Source organism: Myodes glareolus, chromosome 2, assembly GCF_982192425.1.
Source record: "Myodes glareolus chromosome 2, mMyoGla1.1, whole genome shotgun sequence".
NCBI classification, from domain to species: Eukaryota; Metazoa; Chordata; class Mammalia; order Rodentia; family Cricetidae; genus Myodes; species Myodes glareolus.
Window position 1 is genome coordinate 130,859,147 of NC_142027.1, and position 26,906 is coordinate 130,886,052.

At 52.0% G+C, this 26,906-nt stretch overlaps 1 protein-coding gene across 5 annotated transcripts in view; it reads right to left on the reverse strand.

The window, feature by feature from the left end:
- Positions 1 to 26,906, reverse strand: part of Kiaa1671 (KIAA1671 ortholog) — a 138,842-nt gene that overhangs the window by 97,290 nt on the left and 14,646 nt on the right. For 4 of the 5 annotated variants that reach the window (XM_085680792.2, XM_085680788.2, XM_085680797.2 and 1 more), the window contains exons 2-5: positions 10,281 to 10,430; positions 7,173 to 8,714; positions 5,020 to 5,107; positions 98 to 2,746 (exon numbers count right to left, since the gene is read on the reverse strand). In XM_085680792.2, the coding sequence (XP_085536918.2) occupies positions 98 to 2,746; positions 5,020 to 5,107; positions 7,173 to 8,659 (4,224 nt within the window). In that variant the 5' untranslated portion in view covers positions 8,660 to 8,714; positions 10,281 to 10,430. The remainder of the gene's footprint in view (positions 1 to 97; positions 2,747 to 5,019; positions 5,108 to 7,172; positions 8,715 to 10,280; positions 10,431 to 26,906) is intronic. The other variant, XM_048450314.3, reaches the window with a different exon arrangement.

Sequence of the window (26,906 nt, forward strand, 5' to 3'; positions counted from 1 at the left end):
CAGTCACATACCCAAGGCTGAGCCTGACACCCGCGCTACAGACATTTAAACATCAGCCAGAATTAAAATGACAAGAAAAAAGCACCTGTGTACTAACCTTAGGACCATCTGGCTTCCTTGCCTCCTTCTGGCAGGGTCCCGTTGTGGCCTTGGGTGTCTCCGCAGGGAGGCTCAGCTTCCCTCTCCGCTGCCTGGCGTCCTGCATGACTGACAGGCCTTCCCGGATCCTGGCTGGTGGGCCCTTCTCTGAGCAGGCCCTCTTGATGTCCAGTGGTGACACTGGTGACATATAGTCACGTGGGGGGGTTCCCCACTGCACTCCATCGCCCTCCACTCCCTGACTAGTGGACTTCTTTGGCGTCGCTTTCTTTTGATCAGAGGGAGGGGTCCTGGGGGAGATTCCGTCCTCCCTGTCTGGCTCCTGGGACTTGGCTGGGCCTTGCCTGTTCTTTGCCTCCTGGTGCTCACTGGGGGAGGGCTTGCTTTCCAACTCAGAAATGCCTGGGGATTTTTTCCTGGAACCAGCAGGGACAGGGGAGACTGAGGAACAGTTTTCCACAGAAGCTGAGTGTGGTGGTGCCCACAGTGGCAGGCTAGACTTGGTGGTCATGGCTGCCCCGAGGGGCTCTGCTGGCTGCTTGCTCGGGCCAGGGGACTGGGGAGTTTTCACAGAGGTCCCCGCTTGTTTTCCAACACTGTCTGACCAGGAAACTTCATTCAGGCTCCTCCGTCCCCATTCCACCTTGGGCCAACCTGATCTCTCCTGAGGGGAGCCACTGGGCTCTGCTGGAGGACCGCCCCTCTGCTCCTGAGTCTCGCTGGGGTTTCTGTTTGATTGCTCTTTATACTCGGCCATCAGAGCATCAATGTCGAGGACGCCAGACCTGTAGCCATCTCTCACCTTCCCTGGGAATGTCTCGCTGATCACCTCTGTCCTCCTTCTGACCAGGAGACTTTTGGGGCGCCTCAGGACCGGGGAGGTCTGTGGGGCACCCACGCCTGAAGATACTCTGGTCCTGCTGCCTTTCTCAGTTCCATCCTCTGACCCCCGATGAATCCCCAGAGCATCCACATCAATAACTCTGTCCCTGGAAGGATCCAGAATCCTGTCCCCAGCAGAGGATGGCTGCTCTGTGGCCTTCGGGTGTTTTGGAAGGCCCTTTCCTTCTTCGTGTTCTCTGCCCTTGGCCCAGCCCTTACTGCTGGTAGGAGCCCGTGGCTCTTTGTGGCTAGGAGAAGCCAAAGTAGACAGAAAAGAGCGAGGCGACAGAGGAGGAGGGGGAGTCGTTCTTCTAGGAGGTTCTGACACATTTTCAGGCCCTGGTTTAACAACACTCTTGGCCTTTTGAATATCGGGAATCTGGTAAGTCACTGCAAAGAAAGTTGCACTGGGTTCAGCAGACAGCCCTGGCTTCTCCACTGGGCAAGTCCTACTTTGTGAGGCACCTGGCGTCAGTTCTTGACTTTGTGCCTGGTGGTGGGACAATGGAGGTCTCTTTAAGGCACAGGTTGAGGAGGTCACATCATCTGCAGGTCTCTGCTGCCTTTTGGAAGTGTTCTCCGGCGTGAGGAAGCTGAATGCATCAAATTTCACATCGTGTGGCAGAGTCCGCCGCCTCCACCTGTCCATCCTTGGCTCCGAAGGGTTGGATCTTCGCATTATGACTTCATGCTGGAATGCCTGGGCCAGCCTTGGGTTATCCTCACTGGCAACTTCAAGGGGACCTTTCTGCAGAGACAATGAGTTCAGCCTTGCCTGTACTAGGGAGTCACAGGGTTCAATGGTGGCCCTGGATGGAGGACTTGAAGAGCCATCAGAGGATGGACCCATTTTGGGTCCATTGAGATCTCTGCCGCCCACAGAGGTGCTGTGCCAGCTTGTCACTGCCCCTCCTGTCCATTTAGAGGGTGGGAAACTACCCCCAAATCCATCCTGTGGCTGCTGACAGTCAAGCTTTGATCCACTGGCCTCTTGACCCCGAGCTTCCCATAAAGAACTTGCCCTTTGGACAGCACCCCCATGGACCTGCAGAGCACATCCCAGGTGAGTAGGGCTGACCTCCTGGGATAGCTGCCGACCCTGCAGTGAGAGTCGGTACCTGCCACTGCGTAGCGTCACGGCCTTCTCCTCAGGCACCCTGGAGACTGCTTCACTGTGTGCTCGCTCCCCTGCTGCATGCACAATGTCATACTTGGGCTGGATCCTCTGGGACACAGGGGAACTCTCTTGATGTGTCAGAACAGTGTTACTGCTGTGCCCTTCTCCCATGCCCTGTGTCTCAGGGACAGATGTGGGATACCGTATTGGCTCCACATCCACAAGGACAGCTTGTCCCAGCATCCCTGGGTCAGCATGGTTGGACCACCTAGAGCTGTCTCTCTTGCTCATTACTCCAGGAGGGTCCTTCCCTAGCCAATAGCCTTTCTCAGACCTGGGTTTGGGATCTGGGATGTCAGCCACATCATGAGGAGATGTAGGTGAGAGACAATGGCCTGCCTGGTCAACCACTGTGTGTCTCTCCACATGATGCTCAAACATCGTGGCCCACACCTTCTGGAAGCTTCCGTCATCTTCTGGACTGACTTCAGAAGGGCCTGGGTCTCCTGGTGAGTATTTACGCTGAAACTTGTCAGGGTCCTGGCCAGAAGCATCCTTGGGTTCAGTCTGCCTAGACTTCTGGAGAACCCCAGACTTCCAAGAACTTTTTGTGGTGGGAGTTCCATCCAAACCATGTCCTTCCTTAGGCTGAAAAATGACAAAAAACAACATTAGAATTTGAAATGGACAGGAACTGGGGAGGCAAATGAAGTGGCTGCCCTGTTAAAGCAGCAAACTGTCTCTCAGATGGCTCGACCTGGAAAGCACCTGCCACCGGGCCTGGTGACCTGAGTTCTACCCCTAGAACTGAAGTTGGAGGGTGGCATCTGACCACATGCCGTGGCACACGTATCCCCCTCCACACAGTAATAAAAAAAAGTTAAACTGTTTAATTAATGAAGAAAAAACAGCAAGACACTATAAAATGTGTGTTGTGAGAACACCTTCATGTGTGTCCATATACACGGAGACCAAAGGTCAACAACAATGTCTTCTTCTGCTGTCCACCTTATTTAACAAGGTCTCTCACTGAACCTGGAGCTCACCGATTCAGCTAGGCTGTTTGGCTAAGCAGACCCAGGGAACTCTCTGTCTCCACAGCCTCAGTTCTGGAATTGTGGGTGTACCACTGTACTTGGCTTTTTCATGGGGGTGGGATTCGAACTCAGGTCCCCAGGCTCACACAGCAAACACTATATCCATCAAGTCAAACCCTACCCTAAAATACTAAAGGCTGAAGAGCATAGACAATATAGACAAACAGGCTTCTCAGACTTTGCAGGGACAATGCTGACAGCTTACTGCGGTTGACTGATGTGGGAGATAAGGTTTTGCTAAGAATTACCACAATTTTTAAAAATCAGTAGATACTATTCCTTATAGAGATGATCCCTGGTTAAATGTAAAGTAAGGGCTTATTAACCTCTTCTTTCTTGACAATTTTTGAATAATTGAAATTTATAGAAAAATCAAATGTCCCTCAAGATTTAAGCACAGTCAGCACCAACCCCCAGCCTTCCGAGACCCATGCTGCAGTGCCACAGCCTCTGTGGTAGCAATGGAGTGGCCATCACTGCCCTTCCCAGGCAGCTCCTGCCCTTGGAGACTCACTGAGAGAGGGACACGGCCTTGGAGAAGCTTGTGGTCTATTATTCAGAGATAGCAGAAATCCCTTTTGACACAGCAGCCGCATGGCCCAGCCACGCCACTCCTAGGTATTTACCCAAGCAAAGCAAAGCAAAGTAAAGCAAAGCAAAGCAAAACAAAACAAAACAAATTGGGCTAGGGACGTGGATCAGTTAGTAGAGTCCTAGGGACGTGGATCAGTTAGTAGAGTCCTTGCCAAGATCCACAAAGCTCTGAACTCCATGTCCAGCATGGCACAAAACTGGGTGTGGCGATACACACCTGTAATCCTAGCCCTTGAGAGCTAATTCAAGGGCTCAGTTTCAGCCAGTTTGAGACCAGCCTGAGCTACATAAGACCACATCTCAGAGGGGAGGGGGGTGGGAAAGGAGAGGGAGAGATTTACAGGCTTTCTAATAGCTCAGACTGGAAACCACCCCAGTGCCAGTCAAAGAATGACCGCAAATCCCACTGTGGTCCACCTCTTGGATGGATACAGCACAGAGATACAAAAGGCTACAAGATGACCAACCTGAGAATGACGACTCTGAAGGAAGAGACAAGGCCAGAGTAAACAAGCACGTGACTGTCACCAGCTCAATTGCTCTGAGGGTCTCAGAAATGGAAACCAGTGTCTATGGAGAGAAAGCTAATGGAGGTCTGATTGGAGAAGGGCAGGCTGGAGACATCAGAGAGGCAGGAGTGGTGTCTGGGTGTGGTGCAAATGTTTGCCACCCTTGAGTGGCAGCGGCTGCAGGGAGCATGGGTGGTAGCTTGTGTGCACAGGCTCTTTCAGGCCACATTCTTCATGTCTGCACCTCAGTAAAGATGTGTCAAAAGGAAAATATGTAAGGCCAGAGAGAGCATCAACCATAAACAGTTACGTGACCGCGTGACTGGGAGCTTTGTCCTACGAGCCAGAGCAAAGAAACATGGCTTTTGGTACCTGAATCATTTCTGTTACTGGGTACCAAGTCAAGGGGAAGGGAAAGAATCTCAAGGAGTGAACTGGGCGAAGTTTCTCCCAAGTTCTTGTGGCCTCAAATGCACGGACATCCACCTGCCTCTGCCTTCCTGATGCTTGAATAAAGCCACTTAAGAAGGTGCTCCCTCAAACTTTTTGCACAGAAAAAAATAAATAAATGCCTGCCAGGCGCTTCTGTGCATAGCCTTCGACCCCATCACGTCAGGGACTTTAATATGCCAGCAGCAGTGGTGACAAGATTCTGACGCCTTTGCTAGCAACTGGCGGATCCCAAGCTTCTCCTAGCCGAGACAGTACACAGCACACTTACCTTTCCTCTCCTCTCCCCAGTGAGCTCGCCACCCAGCAGAGCACACTTCTCGTGGCCGACCTCACTGCCGGAAGGTGATCGTGAGAACCTGGGACAGAGACAGAGTTACTCACAGAGTGACAAGCCTCGACTCCCTGAAGCCCATACTGTCCTCGGCTTGGGGCCCAGAAAGGCAAAAACCTGGCCACCTGCCCAACTTCCTTTGAGAAAGGTGGTGTCATTTGTAATCATAGAAGGCACAAGGACCTGGTGGGAAGGGTGTACCTTAGGCAGAGCATATCTGCGTGGAAAAAGTCCGCCACCGGGAACAAGAAGCAGGTGCCGGGTGCTGCTCCCAGCTCCACTCCCTCCTCGTGGGAGCCCGGGTGGCCTGTGGCCTCACCTGAGCCTCTATTTCCTCAGCTGTAAAGCAGGGATAATTAACGCCTACCACCCTCTTTTATAGGGCAGACATAAGAGGCAAGCCATGACCCTAATAACTCTGTGAAGGCGTTTAGGGAAGACTGAAGAAGCCCCAGGCGGGATAATTAATGGTTCTTCTTAGCAACTGTGGGCACAACACTCACCCACTGCCAAGGAGCAGCCACGAGACCTGAGACCCAAGACCCCGGGGGCGGCGGGTCATCATATAAAGTGGGGATACAGACTTGCTTCTGCTTCTCAGTGTGTCTAGTCAATCGCCCCTCTGAGCCTCAGTTCCCTACTTATACAGGGGAAGGAGGAGGGGATCCGAATCCTCCCATTCCGATCGTGTTCTCTGCAGTACACGCCTGAACATGAAGCACAAAGTGTCTATACAGTGTTTAGGGTTCAGGGATGGGGGCTTGGGAATAAAGAGAAAGAAGAAAGGAAACAGGGGAGGGGGTTCCAAAACATTTGAACTCGATCCCTACCAGGCAATCCATACTGCTGAGAGGGCATGAGTGTTCCTAATTTGAGACTCAGTTTCCCCATCTGTCACATAATCATGTGACTCCTCACAGGCATCCAGACAGCACAGTGAGACCCTGGGCATCTCTGCTGTCTTAGACTAGGAATCTCTCTTTCGAGATCTCCCAACATAAAAACCAGTGAACCAGCATCCCTGGGGCGGGATGAGGGATGGCTCAGGGGAAAAGCCATTTGCTGCCAAGTCTGACGACCTGGGTTTCACATCCTGGACCCCTAAAATTAACTTTGGCCCCTGGCTGCACCAGCTCCCAGGGCCTCGAGTCTTCCCTAGTGGAAGCATGGTCACAGTGGAAACATCAAGGCTGGAGCGGGGGGTGTGGCACACACAGAGTGTTGGCATTAGCCTCAGTGGCTGACTCTGTGCTCCCAGGACTCCCTGCTGAGGGTCCCTCCATGGAGAACACTGTCCACACTCTTTCTGGAGTCTTCTCCCAATCTTTGATGGAAGGTCCTGGAGAGGATTTTGGTTCTAATTCCAGCTCTATGGAGGTAGAATCAAGAGGATATGGAGTTCGAAGTCATCCTAAGCTACCTAGAGAATTTGAGGCAGCCTCGGCTACATTAGACGGTGGTCCTGGTTTGAGGCAGCCTCGGCTACATTAGACGGTGGTCCTGGTCATCCAGGCTCTGTTGGTTTTATTTGTTTTTCAATATATTCATGGAGGCTGAGGCCTAATCTCCCCGCTCCAGCCTCTCTGTGTGTGTTTGTGTGTGTGCACACACGCGTGTGTATGGGGGGAAGGGATGCTGGAGACAGAAGTGGGAGGCTAGGGACAGAACCCAGGGCCCTGCGTAATGCTGTTTGAGTGCTCTGTCACTGAGGCACACGCCATCCCTGCTCTAGCTAAAGGGCAGTCTGCCCCTGTGGACAGCTTAGCCACAGAACCAGGCTGAGCTGGAACTGATCCAGACTCCCCAACTCTGGCTTCCCCACAGCGCCTCACCTTCTCACCCACACCTGTGAAGCAAGAACCTCATTTCCGTCACTGTGCTCCCACGGTGAGTACCAACTGAGACCAGCAGCAGGGATGTTCCGACCTTCTTCCCATCCGTGTGCCTCATCTCCTGAGAGGCATCACTACCATCCCCTCCCCCAGGGTAATGGATGAGATGTGTGCGTAGGTGTTGGGCTAGCCCTGGGCTCTCCGGTGGGGGTTGAGGCAGCCTGAGGTTGAGCAAGTTTCTAGGATGTGTCTACTTACGTTTTGGTCAAATCCATAGACAACGGCCGTGCCTGGGATGTCCTTCTCCTGACCTCCGGCTTGGCTCCTGTGCTCTCCACAGTCCAGCCTTTGATCCGAGCCTGAACATTCACACCAGTTCTCTCCGACTCTGGCACTGTGGATGGGGACACAGGGGTACTAGGCGAGGGCTCGGACACCACCACCAAGGCCACAGCAGTCTCTTCTTCAAACAGGCTGAGGCGTTTCCTGATGGTCCCTGCAGACTTCTTCTCTGTCCCTGCAGGAGCCTCCTGCTCAGACCCTCCACCCTTGACCTCAGCCCTTCCTGGCCTGGGCAAAGGGGACTCCGGCTTCTTCTCTGACTGCTGGTCTGGCCTTTCCTCATCCTGGGGAGTCCTGGGACTGTCTGTAGCTGTCTGTTTAAGAATGGTCCTCTCCCTCCGCACATGGAGTCTCTTAGCCACCTCCTGGAAGTCTGAGTCAGGGTCCTGAGGGGTGACCTCCACGCGGACAGGGCCCTCTGCGTTGCCCTTGGGCTGCACGCCGATCTTCTCTGGGCCCTGGCTCTCTACTGGATTCTGTTCACTGGCCACCTTCCTCAGCAGCGTCTCTCTGCTCTCAAACACAGCAGTCAGATCCACAGACAGAGGCCTGGGTTTCCTCATCCACGTCTTCTCCGGAGGGACAGGGGGGACCTTGCCCATGACCGCCACTCCACCTGGGCCTGGCTTTGGGGGTGGCAAGGACTCGCTGAACACTGCGGACATGGGACGTCTCTTCGGTTGGGACTTGGCCTCTGGAGCCCGGCCAGCAGGGTCCTCCACACTGTGGGCCTTTGGCAAAGGTTGGGCTTGGCCTGCCAACTCCTGGGACACGTCAGACCCAGCATCCTTTGACAGGGAGGTGGGTCGGGGCAGAGTCACTAGGGGCTTTCGAGCTGGTAGGGCAGGCTTGGTGGCCACCTCAGGCCTGGCACTTAAGGGAGATGCCTGGGCTACGCAGGAGCTGGCCTCCCGGCTCCCCTCACTAGTTCCTTTGCCCAGGTTGGGTACGGGTTTGTTGGTTTCAAAGAGGCCCACGGTGCTGGGGCCAGACCTCAGGAAGGTGGCCTTGTTAGACACAGACGGGCCATTTAGCAGGGCCTCTCCTCTGCCTGCCTCCTGTCCGGCTAAGCCCGGCATCCTTTTAGCCACGTCTTCTTTAGCCTCCCTCATGCCAATCTCAGTTGAAGGACAGGACTGGGTGGCACCAGGCCACGAAGATGTGACAGGAGTCTTTTTTTCAAGGACCTGCTCCTTAAGGAAAGGCTTGGGAGCAATGGGCAGAGGGAACAGGTGGGTCCGTAGGGGGCTTTCTGTACTCAGGACTCTAGTGGAGGGTGCCCCAGGGGCATCCCCAGTCTGGCCAAAGTATGTTCTCTTCAGGGCTTTCTCCCTGCTGATGTCACCGAGGCCAGGCCCCGCCCTCAGGGATGCAATAGAGCCAACTTCGACCCGCGTCACCATGGTTACGGATGTAGCTCCATGAGGATTAAGCACATCAGATATGAGGAAGCAACTGCTAAAAAAAAAAAAAAAAAAAACCAGTAAATTTAGCAAAGAGTATTTGTGAGACTCTGAGTGAGAGACAGAGAGACCTTAGACTCAGACTCAGAGCCCCAGATCCTGATCTCACTGGGCAAGTTCCAGATGCACTGTCATCTTCCTGGGTCCTGGAAAGGCACAGACAGCGACCTCTTATTCAGAGGGGTCAGGCAAAGCCCTACGATCTGAGGCCTTGCCTGGCTCAGCCAGTCTTGAGTTCAGCTTCAGTGGACTCAGCACAGAGAAGGTAAGTAACCACCCTCCGCTCACACAGCCATTCAAAGCAGGAGGCCCTGGAAACACTGCTGGTGAGCGCTCATGGAACCCAGTCAGCTGCCCCTCCCCCTCCTCCCACGCCTTCGGGTTTTGTTTTATTTTGTTATGGTCACTTGCCCTATGTTGTCTATTTGCTGCTGGTATTGCTATTGAACAACTTTTTATTTTGGCTTCCATGCTTGTTTTGGTTTTGCAGGGGTGAGAATGGAACCCAGGGCTTCCCAAGCTGCACATGCTCCATGCCGAGCCAGGTCCAGCCCCTTACAGTCTTAACAAGAGGAGTTCTGCAGTGATTGGGATGAGGACTTATTGTGAGAGGCCTAGCTACGCCAGGTGCACCTGGTACTCCACCCATGTGCCCGTCCACCCTGCAGGCTGGTCTCACTTCCCAGGGGTCAGGATGCTCCAGCCCGACTTGCTCAGCTTTGAGATCTGCTCTCAGGCAGGAACCCCCGAATCCTCCAGCAGCTGAGAGAGGTGGGGATGATGGATTATGTGCTTCGTGGAGTGGAAGAAAATGGGCTCAGAGAAGTTCCCAGCTGGTTTCACTCAGCTAGAACCAGACCTCCCCGGTCAGGGCCCATCACTCCTTGCGTTTTGTTGTTGCTGTTGCTTCTCAGGCAGCCAAGGCTGACCTCCTGCCTCCGCCCACCAGGTGCTCTGACCAGGGGGTGGGGCCACTCCACTGAGTTTCAGCCCTGCCCCTTTAAAATGCAGTGTTTTTTGTCTTTCTCACCCTAAAAAGCATCATACAAACCTCCCTGCTCACGACCCACCCTGATGCGGCTATGAAAGCCATCCCTTCCTAACAGCCCAGAGATGGCCCTGCCCCTCCATGTGCTCAGAAGGGAGACAGTGTCCTGATTAACCAGGAACCTCCCAGGCCTTGTGTGGTTCCTCCACTGCAAGAAATGAAGACAGACAGATTTGGGCATTTTTCTCTCCATCACACACCCCATGGGCAAACAGATTCCAGCTCCCCAAGCCAAGGAGAACATTGTCTCCACTCAGCTGGGAGCAGAATGCAGATTTGGGAGAATACAAGCCTAACACCTTCCATCTGAACAGTGCCCAGGCAGAGCTCTAAAGCCCCCATTCCCACCCCAAACTAGGGACGCTCATTTCAGGTAGTTTCTCCAAGTCCCATCTACAACTAGCACCCAGCCAGGACATGGGACACAGACAGCACACAAAGGACAGACAGACAGAAAACTCCCCGGAAACCTCACCTTCCAAACACCCAGCCCCCAGCTCAGGATCGACTTACCCAGGCTGTGAGATCCTCAGCGAGGGACACAGGACCACCTAGGAATGCCGGGGCGGGGGTCACAGTTCATGGTGAATGGGCCATCCACTCGTGCCCATGGCAGAAGCAGCAGGGAGAAGAAAGCTGTGCCCACAGGCTGTCTCTGCAGGGCTGGGGAGACACAGAAAGACAGCTTGGTTCCGGAGTTCCTTCCGCACAGACGGTGCAAAAGCTTTCGGGTTCCAACTGCATCCGCTGGCGTCAACTCCAGCTCTTAGCCTCGCACGTCTTTCATCCTTATATATTCATGCATGGCATGCACAGAGTGCTGGGTCCACACAGGTGCTCAGTAAATGCCTCCCCTGCTCCCCAGATACACTTCAGAGCACCTACTTATGCACTAATGTGAAGTAGAGACTCCCTACAACCATGGAATTCATGGTTTTGTGTGTGATGCACTCAGGCACACACATTCATGAACACATACTCATGCATGAACACATGCACACACACACTGAGACACTCATGCACATGCTTATTAAAGAACATACTTTAATATATTAATATATATTAATACTTTAATATATATCATACATATACTCACATATGTACTCTTACACCCCCCCCCAAACACACACAGTGACATATTCGTGCACACACAAGCAGCTGTAACACTGCACAGAAGGGCAGAGGTCTATAATGGAATGGGGAGCCTATGGCCAGGGGTCGGGGTGGGATTTCATTGCTCAAAGATTGGTGCCTTTTGGCCAATGTCTTCAACCTGCAGGTGGTAGCTGCTGAGCACTCAAGGTGTCTACAGTCGTGCAAGGCGACATATGCCTGTCATCCCAGTATTTACGGAGGTGGAGACAAAAGGATCAGGAATGTAAGACCAACCAGGCTACATGAGATCCTTTCTCAAAACCAAACCAAACCAAAAGGATTCGGCTGACTTGGCCACTCTCTCCCCTATTCATGGCATCTATCCACTGAAGCCCTTGGAGGTTCTCATAGCCTCCTCAAGGCCTTTGCACTTGCTGGGCGCTATCTTTGGGATATGCCTTTTGATCACACAAATGTGAAAACTTTGGGTTCACCCCTTGGGCTACAATTCAGACATGCCCAGCCACGCACATGTGCTTGCAGAGCACCACAGATACTGGGCAGTCCACGGAACTTGCTGCTAGACAGTCACATTGACTAGGATACGATCCTCACTCCACACTCAGTAGCAAGCTCACAGGGCACCCTATCCCCTGCACAATGGCAGGCCACAAAACAGTATGTAGTAGATAGCCACTGGGTGTATAACTACACAGCGGACAGCCACTGGGTGTATAACTACACAGCGGACAGCCACTGGGTGTATAACTACACAGCGGACAGTCACTGGTGTATTAACTACACAGCGGACAGCCACTGGGTGTATAGATACACAGCGGATAGTCACTGGGTGTATACACAGCACATAGTCACTGGGTGTATAACTACACAGCGGACAGTCACTGGGTGTATAACTACACAGTAGAGAGTCACTGGTGTATAAATAGTTGCCAAGTGAATAAATGAAAGGCGAAAATTCTTCTGACCCCGATCCTCACTACTCTAAGGATAGCTCATTTCCAATCTGGGTTCCTGCTGCAGTCGGGACCTCAGAGTCACAGTGTTCTTCTGAACACTCATCAACTAATCAAGAGCCCTGTTGTCAGGATGGGTGACCCATGGGTGCCCTCCCCAGGGTAGACACCACATACACCTACTGTGGCCACAACCATCTTACCATTGTACCAGCATGACAATGCACATGAGGACAGAATGTGCCTCTTCATGGTTTTAATAGGAAGAGTGTCACCAGGGCAGCCAAAGGCACACATGGCCCTAAGCCAGCCCCAGAGGCCATGATGCAGATGCAAGGGAGGATGTATGGAAGCCAAAAGCAAGCATGTCGGTTCATAGTCTCCAGTTCTCTCTCTCTCTCTCTCTCTCTCTCTCTCTCTCTCTCTCTCTCTCTTTCTCTCTCTCTCTCAGACACACACACACACACACACACACACACACACACACACACGTGCGCACCAAAGAGTCAATGACGTGGTGAATAGATCCACGAGCCAAAGAAGTTAAAACCATGGGAAGGATTCTCTGGTTTTCACTGAACCTGTTGTAAATGGCAAGGAGCCCATTGAGATGCTTTTAAACCCAGCTTCAAATGCATCACATATGCTACACCCAATTTGAGACGGCGGTCTCTTCCAGAACACAGCAGAAGCCCACTCACTGAACCAGCTGCTATTTATTCCTGGAGTGGCCTCGCTCGTGGTGTATGCGTGCAGAGCTGACACACCGTGAGTAAAGTCAGGTAACTAAGAGGTCCTTAGAAAAAGGAAGCAAACTGAGTCTAAGCAGGGGTGTGTGTGTGCGCGCACACACATGCATGCATACATTAATTGACTGGTTGATTGATTTCACAGGACAGAGGACTGAACTCAAGGTCTTATGCATGCTAAGTAAGAGTTCTCCCAGTTCACAATTCATACATGATCACAGATATCATGGGACACAGACAGATGACAGAGATCCTCTGGGAGTCAGGAGACCGGCTGTAGCAGGAGAGCAGGGATCAAGCCAGCCCCCAGTGGAGCTGTAACAGTTGCCACCTAGCAGGTCTTCAGCTATTGCTGAACCTGGGCATACTGGCAACTTCACATTTCCACTCCATGCTGCTGTGTGTGGAGGAAACCACTGGTGGGAGGAATCGTCTAGCAACACCCAGTGCAGGAAATGAGACAAAAGTCAGTGGAACCCTCCCTGCAGAGCCCAGCACTCTGTGGCTTGGATTGGCACTGTGGAAGCTTTTGGTTCAAAACTAGAACTTAGCACAGAGGCTCAGCTCGCAGACTCAGGCCTTGATTCATCACAGCAGCTGCGGTTGTTCCGCAGCGCACCGCCTTCAAATGGATCTGGACGCTCACCAGCCATGTGCGGCGCTGTCTCATCTCAGTGCCCGAGTCCTGGGAATGCCACCATCTGGCAATGGACGTGGGCTAGGACTGACGCCTTTTCGGCATCTTCCACAACATAACCTCAACCTCCAAATCTGCAAAGCCACCCTGGGAAAACCCAATACTGTGGGAAGAGGCAAGAAGAGACTGGCTAATGTCCTCCCCATGGAGTGGGGCTGCGGGGCACACAGATCTGTCCACTTCAGGTCCCACGTGGCCCAGGCACAGCCATTGGGTCAGATGCCACTGGAGTGTGCCCATTCTTTCCTTGGTCCCCACAATGGCAGCCTCCTGTCACCCATCCCTGTGCAGGTAGAAAGTAACTACTCTAGGGCAGGGGGTGAGGACACAACAGTGGACATTCAAGAGGACAGGCAGGGGACAGTGGACATTCAAGAGGACAGGCAGGGGACAGTGGACATTCAAGAGGACAGGCAGATAGCGCTGTAGATACAGACAGTGGTGGAGTGCCTGCCTACCAAATGAGAGCCCCTGTGTTTGAGACTCACACACACAACCACATGCACGCACACATGCATGCACACACACGTGAGCACACACATTCATACACGTACAAACACCAGGTGTGATGGCACACACCTGTCATTCTAGCTCTTGGTAGACTGAGACAGGAAAATTGTGAATTTGAGACAAGACTAACTTGGAGAAGGGCACTAAAATACCACCGATCATCCCAGTCGAGCCTCCCTGGTCCTCCCTTGTGAGCGTGCTTCATGTCAAGTGCTGACCAGCTCGGGAATACCACTCACAGACTTGGTTTATGGACTGTGTGTGGCCCCTCTTGAGACTCAAGCTGGCTGGGTCCTGTGGTTTGCAGAAACTGCTGGGAGACAGTATGGTCCACATGCCACCAGCCCAGAAAAGAGCAGGATTCAAAATATAAAGCATGGCTTCTGAAAGCAGACAGTTCCTGCACCGTGGGTCACCTGAGGAACCACGAGTTCATCTATTCTAAGTAGGGATTGTCTGCAGAGCCACACTCCTGCAAGAAATGGTTCCCCAGTGACCCTGTCCTGGCCTCTAGCAACATCAGACTTCCTTTCCCCTGTGTGTTGGCCCTTACTGGATGTTTGATATCAGTGAGGTCTGTGTCCCTCTGCCCCGTCTTTCTCTCAGCTCCTCTCCAGACAGGACCTAGTCCCTGGGCTTTTCTCTGTGGCCCAGGTCAGCCTCTCCTGCCTGTCGCCTCTGACCTGAGGGGTAGGGTCTGGACCCTTGATGGACTCAGACTCAGCTGGAGGCTCACCGGCTCTGCTTCAACTTCGTATCTCTCCAACAGGCATGTCCCCAGCACAGGCCAGCTTCCTGGATCCCAGACAGGGTTCTGAAATTCCCCAACAGAAAAGCTGCCCACTTAAGGGAGACAGACAGCAATTATACTGGGTAGCTGCCTCCATGCAGGGGAAGCAGCGTTTCCAGGTAGCACGTCCTGTGTCCCTCTGTAGATATATATCATCCTAATCCACAGGTTTCACTGTCCCAACTGCTCCATCCGTGGCTCCCCATCAGGCTTCAGCTCCCTGGGGCCCTCAGTCTACAGTCATATCCACAAAAGAGTGACAGGGACAATCATATAAAGGGTTTGAAGAGGTTGACGAGTGAGCCCCAGTGATATGCAGTACAGAACTATTCTGGACAGCCCCTCAAAGATGGATACAAACTATCAGACCCCCAGGCCAGCTGCGTGTCTGCAGGGTGTTACAATCCATCCCTGCTCCCTGTAAGTAAACATCCGCCTTTTCAAGCTCAGTGGCCAGTTCCTTCCTACAATTTGTGCTATTTTGGGACACTGCTGTCACCGGAGAACCCAGTCATCAAGCAGTCTTCGATCCCTCTTGCTTTTCTTCAGATTGGAGTTGGCAAACTACAGCATTGAAGCTAAGCCGGCCCTCTGCCTAGCTTTGCAGATAAAGTTTTACTGAACCTAGACACTGAAGCCTCTTTCAGAAGCCACTGTCTTTGCTCACCAAGCAAGACATTTACGGTCATCCTTTACAGAACAAATGACTCTAGTGTGTGTACTGGGGTCCCTCAAACACAGGGTCCCCAAAGCCAAGACTGGCTCTGGTAATATTTCCAGCTACAGCCGGCTCCTTCCTGGAGTCTCTCCCAGTTCCGCCTGAGAACTATGGAAAATGCTATTCATACCATCAGAAAGTTGGGGATTTTTGTTTGTTCTATGAGACAGGGTCTCACATGGCTGACCTCAGATTCACTACATAATCAAGGATGGCAGTGGGCTCCTGATGTCCCTGACATCCGTGCAATCACACCAAGTTTACTCAAAGTTACAGACCCAACCCAGGACCTTGAGCATGTCCGTTAGGCAAGCACTCTACTGGCTGAGCCATACCCCAGCCCAGCAAGTCTGGTTTGCTTTTCAAATTATTGATGTATGCGAGTGTGCACACCCGTGTGCCACAGGACTTGCAGGAAGGTCAGATGACAGCTTTTGGGGCTCAGTGCTCTCCTACTACCATGGGATCTGTGGATCAGAGCTGGATTATCAGACCTGTGCAGCAAATGCTTTGACCTCCTGAGCCATCGCACAGGCCCACAGGGAAAAATTAACCATCTTAAGCCCTACCATGGAGACCCGAAGGCCACATGGCATTCTGCCACACAGCCAGAACCAGCGGACATTCCTGGTGTGAACGAGAGCCTGGCACATACAAGACGGTGCCAGTTCACGTCGCTGTCTAGGGACCACTTTGTCAGTGGTTGGGCTGGTTTTTTTTTTTTTTTGAGACAGGATCTTATTGGAACCCAAGTCAGCCTTAAACTCAAGGTAATCCTCCTGCCTCAGCCCCTCAAGTGCTGAGATGACAGGTTTTTGTTGTTGTTGTTGTTGTTGCTGCTGTTTAATTGTCACAGTATGTCACCAGTGTGTTCAGCCGCAATACCTATACAGCATTTTCTGGCGCTCCAAATGCCTGTCCAAGGATAGCTCCTCATTTGATAATTCAAGCCCCGGCCCACCTGAGGTCCTTCAAGAAACGATACATTAAAGCTGACACTCGGGTAGGAATGCCTCAGTCAATAAACTTCTTGCACACATGAGGACCTGAGTTTGAACCCCAGAACCAAAACAAAATGAAGAAAAGTTGGACTGCTGGTGCATAATTGGTAGCCTATGATCCGTCAGCGCTGCCCACTTGGGGAGTTCCTGGCCAGTACACGATCCTGGGTGAAAACACTGACCAACAGTGCAGTGGATACCCACGGGGAATGGTGCCCAGGAGACTGTGGGCTGGGTCAGAGAGCATGCACCTCTCTCCCAGCCCTGCATGTTTGCACAGTGATTCCCAGGGAAGCACTTTCCTTGCTGACTCTGTTCTCAGCTGGAGGTCAGGGTTTACAGTCACCCCCCTGAAGTGGACCCAACAAACACACTGGAGCCTGGCCGGCCTCACCTCCAGGAATCTTCCCGGCTCTACTTAAAGACTATAATCAGAAACTTGACCAGAGGGTTCCCAAGGGTCAGGGCGGTGCACAAAGAGAAGGGGGTTGGCTAGGACCAGCCCAGAGGCTGTGCGGAGCTGGAGAGGATGGCATGAAGGACAACATTAGAGCAGGACTCCACCCCGGGGCCCAGCTGACTTCAGAGAGCATTCTGTGCTCTCGGCAGGAGTCAGGGAGCATTGCACACCGCAGAGAAAACGGTAACTTTCCCTGAAAGAACTGGCTGATACTGGCCCAAGAACTGCCAACGCACGAGCAAGTGCTCACTAGATTTAACCAAGTGCTCATTTCACAGAACACCAGGGACTCCACTGTCCACCCCTGGAAGGCTCCCAAGTACCCACAAACTCACAAATGGGAGCACCCCTAAATGCAATGTCTCTTTCCAGCGATAGCCCTTTACCCTGGGCAATGTCCACAAGCCTGCCCAAGCCCCAAAATGCCTTTTACGGAGATTTAATTAGAGCACCTCTTCCAGGGAGCCCATGTGGCTCCAAATTCTCAATGAATCCAATCAAAACTGGCTCAGGAGCCAGGCAGAGGTGGCACACCCTTTAATCCCAGCACTCCGGAGGCAGATGCAGGCGGATCTTTATGAATTCAAGGCAGCCTGGTCTACAAGAACTAGTTCCAGGACAGGCTCCAAAGCTACAGAGAAACCCTGTCTCGAAAAACCAAAAACCAAACCAAAAACCAAAAACCAAAAACCAAAAACCAAAAAAAAAAAAACAAAACAAACAAACAAACAAAAAAACTGGCTCAGGAACAAGGCCCAAGCTGCTCACTTACAAGGCTGGCATTCCCATTATAGCCCACCCTAGTCACAGACCCTTCCAGGGTCTCCGGAAGCCCAATGACCTTTGGAAGTGTCCAAGACCAACTGCCTGGTGCACAGATGGCCCTGACATCCCCCTCTCCATCACTGGCTCATCAGCAAATGAGCACACAAGAGAACAACCCTCACTCTGACCACTTGTCGCCCCCACCGCCACTCATGCCGCCATCGCTTGCTGCCACGGTTGCAGACTGCAAACTAGCCCTAGGTTTTTACTGCACCTAGTTACTACTGCAGTTTCCTCTTGAACCAAGAAAAGCTGAACAGCTTTTGTGTATACAATAAAGTTTTTTTTTCTTCAAAATTTCTTGTAAAATAATTGTACTGAACTTTTGAAAACACAGAAAGTTACCACGAGGTAAGCGGGAATGGCCAAAGCTCCCTCTTATTTGTTTAATGTGAAAAGGGAAACTACCAAGAAAATGCAAAGAGGGGACACAGGCTATCAGGAAGCTCCCCTCCCCAAGCCAGAGGCTGGGCTCTCTCAATCAGGAGCTGCATGTGACCCTGTGCTGACTCAAGACCGAGGACAAAGGAAAGTGTGTAGCAGGCTTTCTTGAACTGCAAACCAGCTCCCAAATTTGGATAATAAGTCCAAATAAAGACTTATTATCAATTATGAAAGCTCGGCCTTAGCTTCTACCTGTCCCACCAGCTTGTATAACTTTATTTAACCTGTTTCTCTTCATCTACATTTTGTCTGGGGCTTTTTAGCTTTCTTTCATTCTGTATGTCCTACTCCATGTCTGGCTGGTGACTGCCTGGCTAGCCCCAGGCATCCCCTTCTCTTTCCCTTCTCTTTCTAGCCTAGATTTCTTCTCCTCCTGATCCTCTCTACCCTCCAGCCCCGCCAAGCCCTCTCCTGTCTAGCTACTGGATTTATCAGACCAATCAGGTGGTTTAGGCAGGCAAAGCAGCTGATCTTTACATCATTAAACAAATGTAGCATAAACAAATGTACCAGACCTTTACATAGTTAAAGTAATTTTCCGCAATGTAAGTGGAATGGCTTGGAGGGAGACTTCCACTTTGTGTATAAAACAGACAAACGCACCCAATGCTGTTCTCCCAGAACAAGGGTAGGACACCTAGACTCATGGCAACCCTCTTGGAATCAAGAGGCCACAAAGGCTATGCTTTATAGATAATAACATGAATCCTTTGACTTTTTATAAAAAATATATCTGTTTAAGCCTCTGTCCATTAGGGCTTGTTAAACACAGGTAAATGCTGCCCATAGACTCAGAGTTTGGCACAAGTTAGTTAACTGGACAAAGTCTCTGTTGAGTGGAAGTGGAAGCTGTGGGGGCCTTGAAGAACCATTCAGTTCAGTAATAAAAGACTCCATGATTCAATGAAATGGCCTGTGAGGCACCTGTGAGCAGACCCGGCGGCAGGTACCCAGGAAGTCCTGCCAGTGTGCATGCAACAGAAGAACGGGCCCTTTGCAGACTGTCTGTGAGTGGTGGAATTGGGGGGATGAGAAAATTTAACATGTCGAATGAAAACATGGGCTTTCTCTTTATCCTACACTACTTCACCCTCTGCATAGGCCTGGACTAAAAGGAGGAGATAAACCAAAACTGTGAGCGGCAAACTGCCAACCCAATGAAACAACTCAGTGCTGAGACCCAGCTCCTGCCCCAGCCCGTCATGTGACCAGCTGGCCAGTCTCCAGTACAGCCGTCACACAGCCACCTACAGTGACACAAGGTCTCCACCTTGGCCAGGCACTGGCAGCCTAGGACTGGGGCAACAACCCAGTCTTCCCCAAGCACACAATCTCGGTTCTGACTGGCAGAGGAGAACCCAAGGACGAGCCGGAGTTCTCGGTGACTTTGCCCTGCACTGCCCTTTTCAACCTGACACACAACACATCCCTGTTAAGCCACAGGCTTTCCTTTCTTGTCTTCCCCCAAACCATGCATTAATATAAATTTTAACAGTCCCACAGTCTTTGAAAATTCAAACTCTTTAAAAAAGAGCCAGTGTCTTTTAAAATCCAAAGTCTTTTAAAAGTCCCTCAACTGTGGTTTCCTGTAACATCAAAAATAAACACCTTTTCACTTCAAGAGGGAAAGCCAGTCACAGTCCAAACAAAGCAAAAATCAACTCCACACTGAATAAATAAGTCAACAGCCAGTGTCTGGGATCCACTCCCCATCTTCTGGGCTCCTCCAAAGGACTTGGTCACTTCTCCAGCTCTGCCCTCTGCAGCACACACAGCTTGTCTTCCAGGCTCAGGCTGGCTCTGCTCCACTGCTGCTGTTTTTGGTGCCCATCCCATGGCACTGGTGTCTCCAAAATGCTGGGGTTTCTGCTGCAGCTGGGCTGCTCTTTCACCATTGGCCTCTCCTGGGCTCTCTTCAGGGACTCCAGCCCTGCCACACAGTGCCAGCCTCAGCTGCTCTCCATGACCCCTTTAGGCCTTCAAAGCCAGCACCACCGGGTGACTCTTGCACTACCAAGTTCAGTTGCCAGCATGAGGTACAACCTCGGCTGCCTCTGGACCCCAGCTTCTGTGTGCTGACCCTGAGGACACTCTTCCCAGAAGACTTCCCCTCAGTGATGCTGGTCTCTTCTTGATCACAGCTGACTCTTCAGACCCAGCAGACCAGATACCACAGATTCTCAGTTCAAGATAGCAAAGGGTCTTCACAGAATCTTTAAACTTTCCTCTGAATCTTCACAAGTCAGGCCTCAATCATCCTCACTGTTTCTCAACATTTTCATCGTCCAAGCTGCAACAGAGTAGCTCACTGAGCTCTCAGCACTCAGGGTTCTGCCTCAAACCCTAAAGTCCTTCCACAGTCCTCCCCAAACACCATCATGTCTATCACAGCAGCACCCAACTATGCTGGACCAATCTGTCTTAGTAACAGTTACTATGGCTGTGATGAACACCATGACCAATGCAAGTTGGGGAGGAAAGGGTTTATTCGGCTTACACTTCCACATCACTGTTCATCACTGAAGGAAGTCAGGACAGGAACTCAAACAGCGCAGGAACCTGGAGGCAGGAACTGATGCAGAGGCCATGGAGGGTGTTATTTACAGACTTGCTCCTCATGGCTTGCTTAGCCTGCTTTCTTATAGAACCCAGGACCAATAGCTCAGGGATGGCCCCACCCACAATGCGCTGGGCCCTCTCCCATCAATCACTAATTAAGAAAATGCCCTACAGGTTTGCCTCCAGTGTGATCTTTAGGAGGCATTTTCTTAATTGATGCTCCCTCCTCTCAGATGACACCAACCTGCAGTCAAGACGACAGAAAACTAGCTAGGACATGACTCTAGGGCAAAAGAAAATTCTACAGCTGGGGCTCAAGCAGGGCTCCAAGGCCTGAAGCAACCATCACAGGGGCGACATGTGGTTCCGTCCCACACGATCAATACTGTCCCCTCAGTCCCCAAGCCCATCATTCTTACCAACTGGCTTGGGGGGGGCTGGAATTACCCCCACCAACACACTAGCAGCAGCTGCCTCATCCACCTCCAAGGGATTCACCTGGGACTCGTTAATTGACAGATAATGAGTCATAATGAGTGTAATAGAGTCCTTTGCACTTCAGCTAGAGGGAGCCACAAAGCACCTCAGAGAAAAGTGATAAAAGATAATTAAAATAAGTTTCCAGTTTTTCTTCTGGGGTGAGGAGTGTGGCAGGTGGGGTGGGAGGGGCCTGATCTCACCTGTACTGTGGACATGTTCCATCTTGAGCCTTGTGACTGTCTACCCATACGTGTGACAATTGATTCTTTTCCTTTTTCTTCTGTACATGTATGTGTGTGATTAGCATGTTCATGTGTGTGGGTATACATGTGTGCCCGTGTATGGAGGCCCCAGGTTAGTCAAGTGTCTCCTTCAGTCTCTCTCTACTCATAAATTAAGGCAGGGCCTGCTGATAGAGCTATAAACCAGCTTGTCCAGGGCCCCTGTCTCCAGCTCCCAAAGTACCAGGATTACAGATTGGGGCTGCCATGCCCACCTATAGCTCTCAGACAGGTGCTAGGATCCGAACTCTGAGCCTCATATTTGCACAGCAAGACAGCAAGATCATGTCTATGGAACTATCTCCGAGTCCAAAACCAATTCTGTAAACATTCAGGTACAAGCAGGCCATTTAATCCCAGCTCTAGGGAGGCAGAGGCAGGCGGATCTCTGAGTTTGAGGCCCCATGCAGACCCTATTTTCACTGGTGGCCCATGGGCCAGCAGCAGGGACACAGTTGTGAACAAGCAGGCCAGCATGGAGACCATGGGGAAGGTCCTGATGCTTAGAATGGTTGATAGAGTTGAGGCTGTTCGGAGGGAACCGCCATGGTCATCGGCACTCACGATTTAGAGAGGCTGGGGAAGGTGGCCCTCCCACCTCGTCCCATGCAGGAAAGCTCAGGGAGGGTCCCAAAGGAAGAGAGGTGTCCTGGAGTGTGTACAGCGGGTACTTGTTACAAAACGTATCCTCAGATTGCAAACCCAAGGAAGGACTGACTCAGAAAGCTGCCAGAGAAGACCTGCTCCCACCCAAGTGCCCACAGCCCAGGAAAAGCCACACCTGAGCCTCAGTAACACCAGGAGAGGCAAGCCAGCTCACCAGACTCCACCAGCCAATGTCAGCCAGCAAGGCAAGTGCATTTCGAGTCTGGCAGAAAGCTGCCAGCTCCACCCACATGTTCGGATACTGAGGACAGTGTCCTCTTGGCTACTGAACATCAGAACACTAGATCCCCTGGTGCTGGGGCACAATGCAATGCCATGTCCAAAGGTCCCCACAATGTCCTCAGCACAGAGAAACTGCAGGGAACACCAGAGGCAAACTTCTTGATGGTGCACCTTAGGGACATCACACCACCCTGATAAACCAACTCAACCTGGCTGGAATCCAGGACTCTGGGGCAACCTTACTTATGACACCCCATTTCCTAGAACCACTGACTCACCAGGAAATTAGTTTAAAATACTGGTGTCCCCAAGGTGTCACAGTACGATAGCAAGAAGCACCCCCTGCTGAACTGAGCAAGCCGACTGGCCAAATGATGATGGGGGTCACACATTCCAGTACTGGGCTGCATTTTAACCAACTTCACCAACATATATTGACCCCACCTTTAGTAATGAACCCAAAAGTCAAGGTTCAGGTGGAGTTCAGGAAGTGGGGTGTGGCATGGATAAGTGATGGGCTCAGGTCACACCAAGATGGAAGTGTCCTCACGTGACGAGGGGAAGAGAGCAGGGTCCCTCGCAGAAAACGTGATCAAGGAAGGCTCCATGGAGGGGGGGACATCACAGCCGTGTGGCCTGGGAGGTTGGAGACAGCAGACAAGGGAAAATCATGATGTCTAGAGTCAGATTCAGCTAAGAGTAGGGTCCCGGAATGAGAGGCAGCTGGGGCTGGTGGAAGAAGGGGGAAGGGAACGCTTTTAGGGGGACAAAGGGCAGATCCCACAGGCTGAAACCACATTGGAGACTCTACCAGAATGTCTCCCTCCCTCTCCCTCTGGGGGTTCTACTGTGCCTTTCAGAGCAGGAGAGAATGGAGTTACTCACCTACCTGAAACCTGCTCCAGGATTGTAGAAGGAAGAGTCCCTCACGCTTAGTCCCAAGATGCTGATATGACCATGCCCAGGACGGGACAGGAGGGTCAGGGGCTCCCTGTAACTTACTGACACCAGGAAATGGCATCAGCTAAGCCTGTTCTGTCTAAGAGAGCTGCTCAGAGACACCACCTGGATTCTCAGTGGTCAGTTGTGCTGGCTGGTTTTATGTCAACTTGACACAAGCTAGGGTCATCTGAGAGAAGAAAACCTCAACTGAAGAAAATGCTTCCATAAGATCAGGATGCAGTCAAGCCTGTGGGGCATTTTTTTTATTAGTGATTGATATTGGAATGCCCAGTCCATTGTGGGTGGTGCCATCCCTGAGCTATTGGTCCTGGGTTCTACAAGAAAGGCTAAGCATGAGAACAAGACAGTCAGCAGCTCCCCTCCATGGCCTCTGCATCAGCTCCTGCCTCCAGGTTCCTGCCCTGTTTGAGTTCCTGTCCTGACTTCCTTCAGTGATGAACAGTGATGTGGAAGTGTAAGCTGAATTAACCCTTTCCTCCCCAGTTGCTTTGGTCACGATGCTTTGTCTAACACACCAGGGAACCACTGGAGAGGCGGAAGAGAAGCCTAGAGATACAGGCCTGAGCCATGCTCACAATTCTAGAGTCTCAACGTCTTAACTGCTCAGCAGCTAACCAGCCAGAATGAACTGGGACAGTCCTTTAGAGTCAGGAGTCTGAGCGACAGGATGCCTGGACACAGTGTGGCTGTGTGGTTAGCGTGAACCTTGAATTCTGGCATTGGTTGTGTAACTGGAGCCTCAGTTTCCCCACCTGGACCAGAAGAGCCGACTTGGTGTCTGACTTCCCATGTAGCTAAGGAAGTACACTGGGATTCAGCCCATGGCAGAAGGCCAAGGTCAACAGTCCTGAAGTTGTCCACCCATTCTTGAAGTCAGGCCCCCTTGTTCACAGCTATCCTGCCAGCCCAGCCTATCAGTGAGAGACTGTGTCAACCACCAAGGAAGAGGAGGGGCATCAGCCTAAGGCACATGTGCATACATACAACACACACACACACACACACACAAAGGGAAACAACAGAGGGAGTCATTGTACAAAGGCCCTGTGGTAGAAAACCCATGGAGGGGAAGGGACACAGGACAGAAAGCAGGAGAGGGCACTGGAACACAAGACTAAAGGAATGTGACTGCCCAGTGACTGGGCCAGGCTAACAGGCCTGGGCATCCTGGCTTGGGATTAAATTCTCCCAAGGGAAGTAGCACGATGCTATGCAGGAACAGTGTCCGCAAAGCTGGACACATCTGGGGATCTGCAAAATTGAAAAGAACAACCGCAAAAGAAGAAATCAGCAAAATGCCTCCCCATCCCTGGCAGAGCAAGCAGCATGCTTGTCTGATGGGGGAAGCCTCTGGGGGGTACTTCTGCCATTTGCCAAGCACCAGGTTCTAGCAAGAATCTTGTTTTGGTTTGTTTAATGCTAAGCAGCGGTAGAGTATAGCTTGTTGTTATCCGCTGCGTCCACACACCCCACTGAGGCTCCGGGAGCCAAGGGTTTAGGAGGACAGCCACTCTCATCCAACTCTCAAATAAACAACCGTCCCTTTGGCAGAGTCCCCTCGCCCTCCCCTCCAGCACTGGAGCTCAGACAATAACTATGTTTTCTGAGAGGCAGTGAAGGGCTAGGGCTCGGCATGGGAACTCACCCAAATACAAGCTTCCCCACCCAGAATCCTCCCTTCCTACAGCCTGGGTCAGCCCTCCCTCTCTCTCTCTCCCTCTCCTGTGCCTGGTGCTTCCCCTAGAGCCCTGACCAACCCTGAATTCCTGGGGCCCGGAGTCCAGAAGGTTCCACATTAAACACCCACGCTCAGTGGTGAAAGCAGAGGAGAGAACAGGTCACACGTGAGCCTGAAGGGCCGGTCACTCTACAGAGCCATGATAAAAAGGGGCTTCTCCATGCTGATGTCACACGTGCTGTGGAAGGAAGAGCTATCAGGTCCAACACAGACCAAAGTGCTAAGGGGGTGGGGAGGGGGCAATCTAGAAGGGTTGAAGGTCAAGGATCGGGGTTCAGGCAGGTACTCTACACTTGGAGGCCTCCTAAGAAAGGGACATTGGACCCTGGCTCAGACCTACATGTGGAGGAGAAGCCTGCTGGAGGAGGGGCTTTCCAGACAGTGGACTCAGGAAGCAGGGCCCATGGGAAACCAAAGATGGGACAAGGTGGATGGGAGGGACACCCTATCAGACAGAATCCATGCAGAAAGAGAGACCCCAGTGGGGGCCCAGAAAGTCAACCCCTACCCCAGTCTTCAGCAGGGCTATGACTCCACACTGTGTCTCCCCGTGGAAACTAAATGAGGGGCCAGTGTATCCCTAAACCTCCCTATCTAGCCTGTGAGTTCCAGAACGCAAGGCCTTGCAAGACTTCCCCTCCAGGATAGGCCCTGGCTCCTGAGAGTCCTGGCCCTGGGCTGGCGCTTAGATAAGAGCTGCCGTGAGCCCTGCTGCCCCAGGACCAAGCGTGAGTTCCAAGGTCTGCAACAGACTTGCTGGTGGGTGGGTGAATGCTGGGAGACACAGAATAAGACAGCTCCTATGGAAGCCACCACTGCCATCCCTTAGGGTGGCCAGGGTCGTTTCCTGTGTGACATTCGCTGAGCAGGGCCTCCGTCCAGCAGTGCCAGCGAGACTTGACATTTGCAGCCTAAGAATTTAAAGTCAGGATGTGATTCATCTACACAGGCCTTCCTCAAGGAGAAAGGAAACTCAGATCTGCGACCAAATTTAACTTCTTTTCTCCACGCATTTCTGTAGCAGTAACACGCAAGGGTAGGGCATGCGCACAGGGAAATTCCCCCCCCCCCACGAAGGACCACCTGCTACCCTCAGCAAGCAGAGAGGAAACCTTCAGGAAAGGGGGAGGGGCACTCCCGTGGGACTGGCAGCTTGTCCCAATCCCCATCCCTGTTCCTCCTCCATAGACAGACACAAAAGAGTTAAAGAAACGGAAGGTGCAGGAAGTCAGGGCCTCTCACTGCCCTGGGAATTTTAGAGTCTGTGAACAGATTTGGCTCAGGAAGAAACAGCCACCTGGGAGAGGCACTTCAGCTGTGTTAGGTCCTGGTGGGCAAAAGGTGGGCATACACACACTCGGGGCCAGAGAAGCAGGTCCCAGGTCCCAGGAAGTCAGGTCCTGATCTTTAGTTCTGGGATCCAGACTTGCATCTCCAGACACTCAAGGGTAGGTGACAAGTGGCCAGGCTCCCTGCTGCTCGGCATATACATTCTGAGTCCTCGGGTAAACAGCAGCCCCTCCATGCAAGAGACTATCAAACTGATGGTGAAAACCGCATCCCTGGCTTCCTTGTCCGGGGCCTTCCCCAGAACCCAGCTGTGCCTGAGATGACCTGTACATTCAGGCCTGTGGAACAAGACAGAACTGGACATCACCTTTAGTTCCCATCCCTGCAGGGCTGCTGGGCTGGGGCAGGGCTGGGGTGCAGCTCAGTGTAAAGAGCTAGCCTAGCACGCATGCTGCCCTGACTTCCAATCCCAGCAATAAGTAACTGGGCACAGTGGTTCGGGATTGTAGTCTCAGCACTCAGGAGATGGGGCAAAAGGATAAGGTCGGGGTTATCCTCAGCTACAAAACAAGTTGAAAGCCTAGCCTGGGCTACATGATGCCCTGTCTCCAAAGTAATAAATACCAAGTGAAGCAAATGAACATGTATACTAGGGGTGGGTGGAACCGGTGTGTATG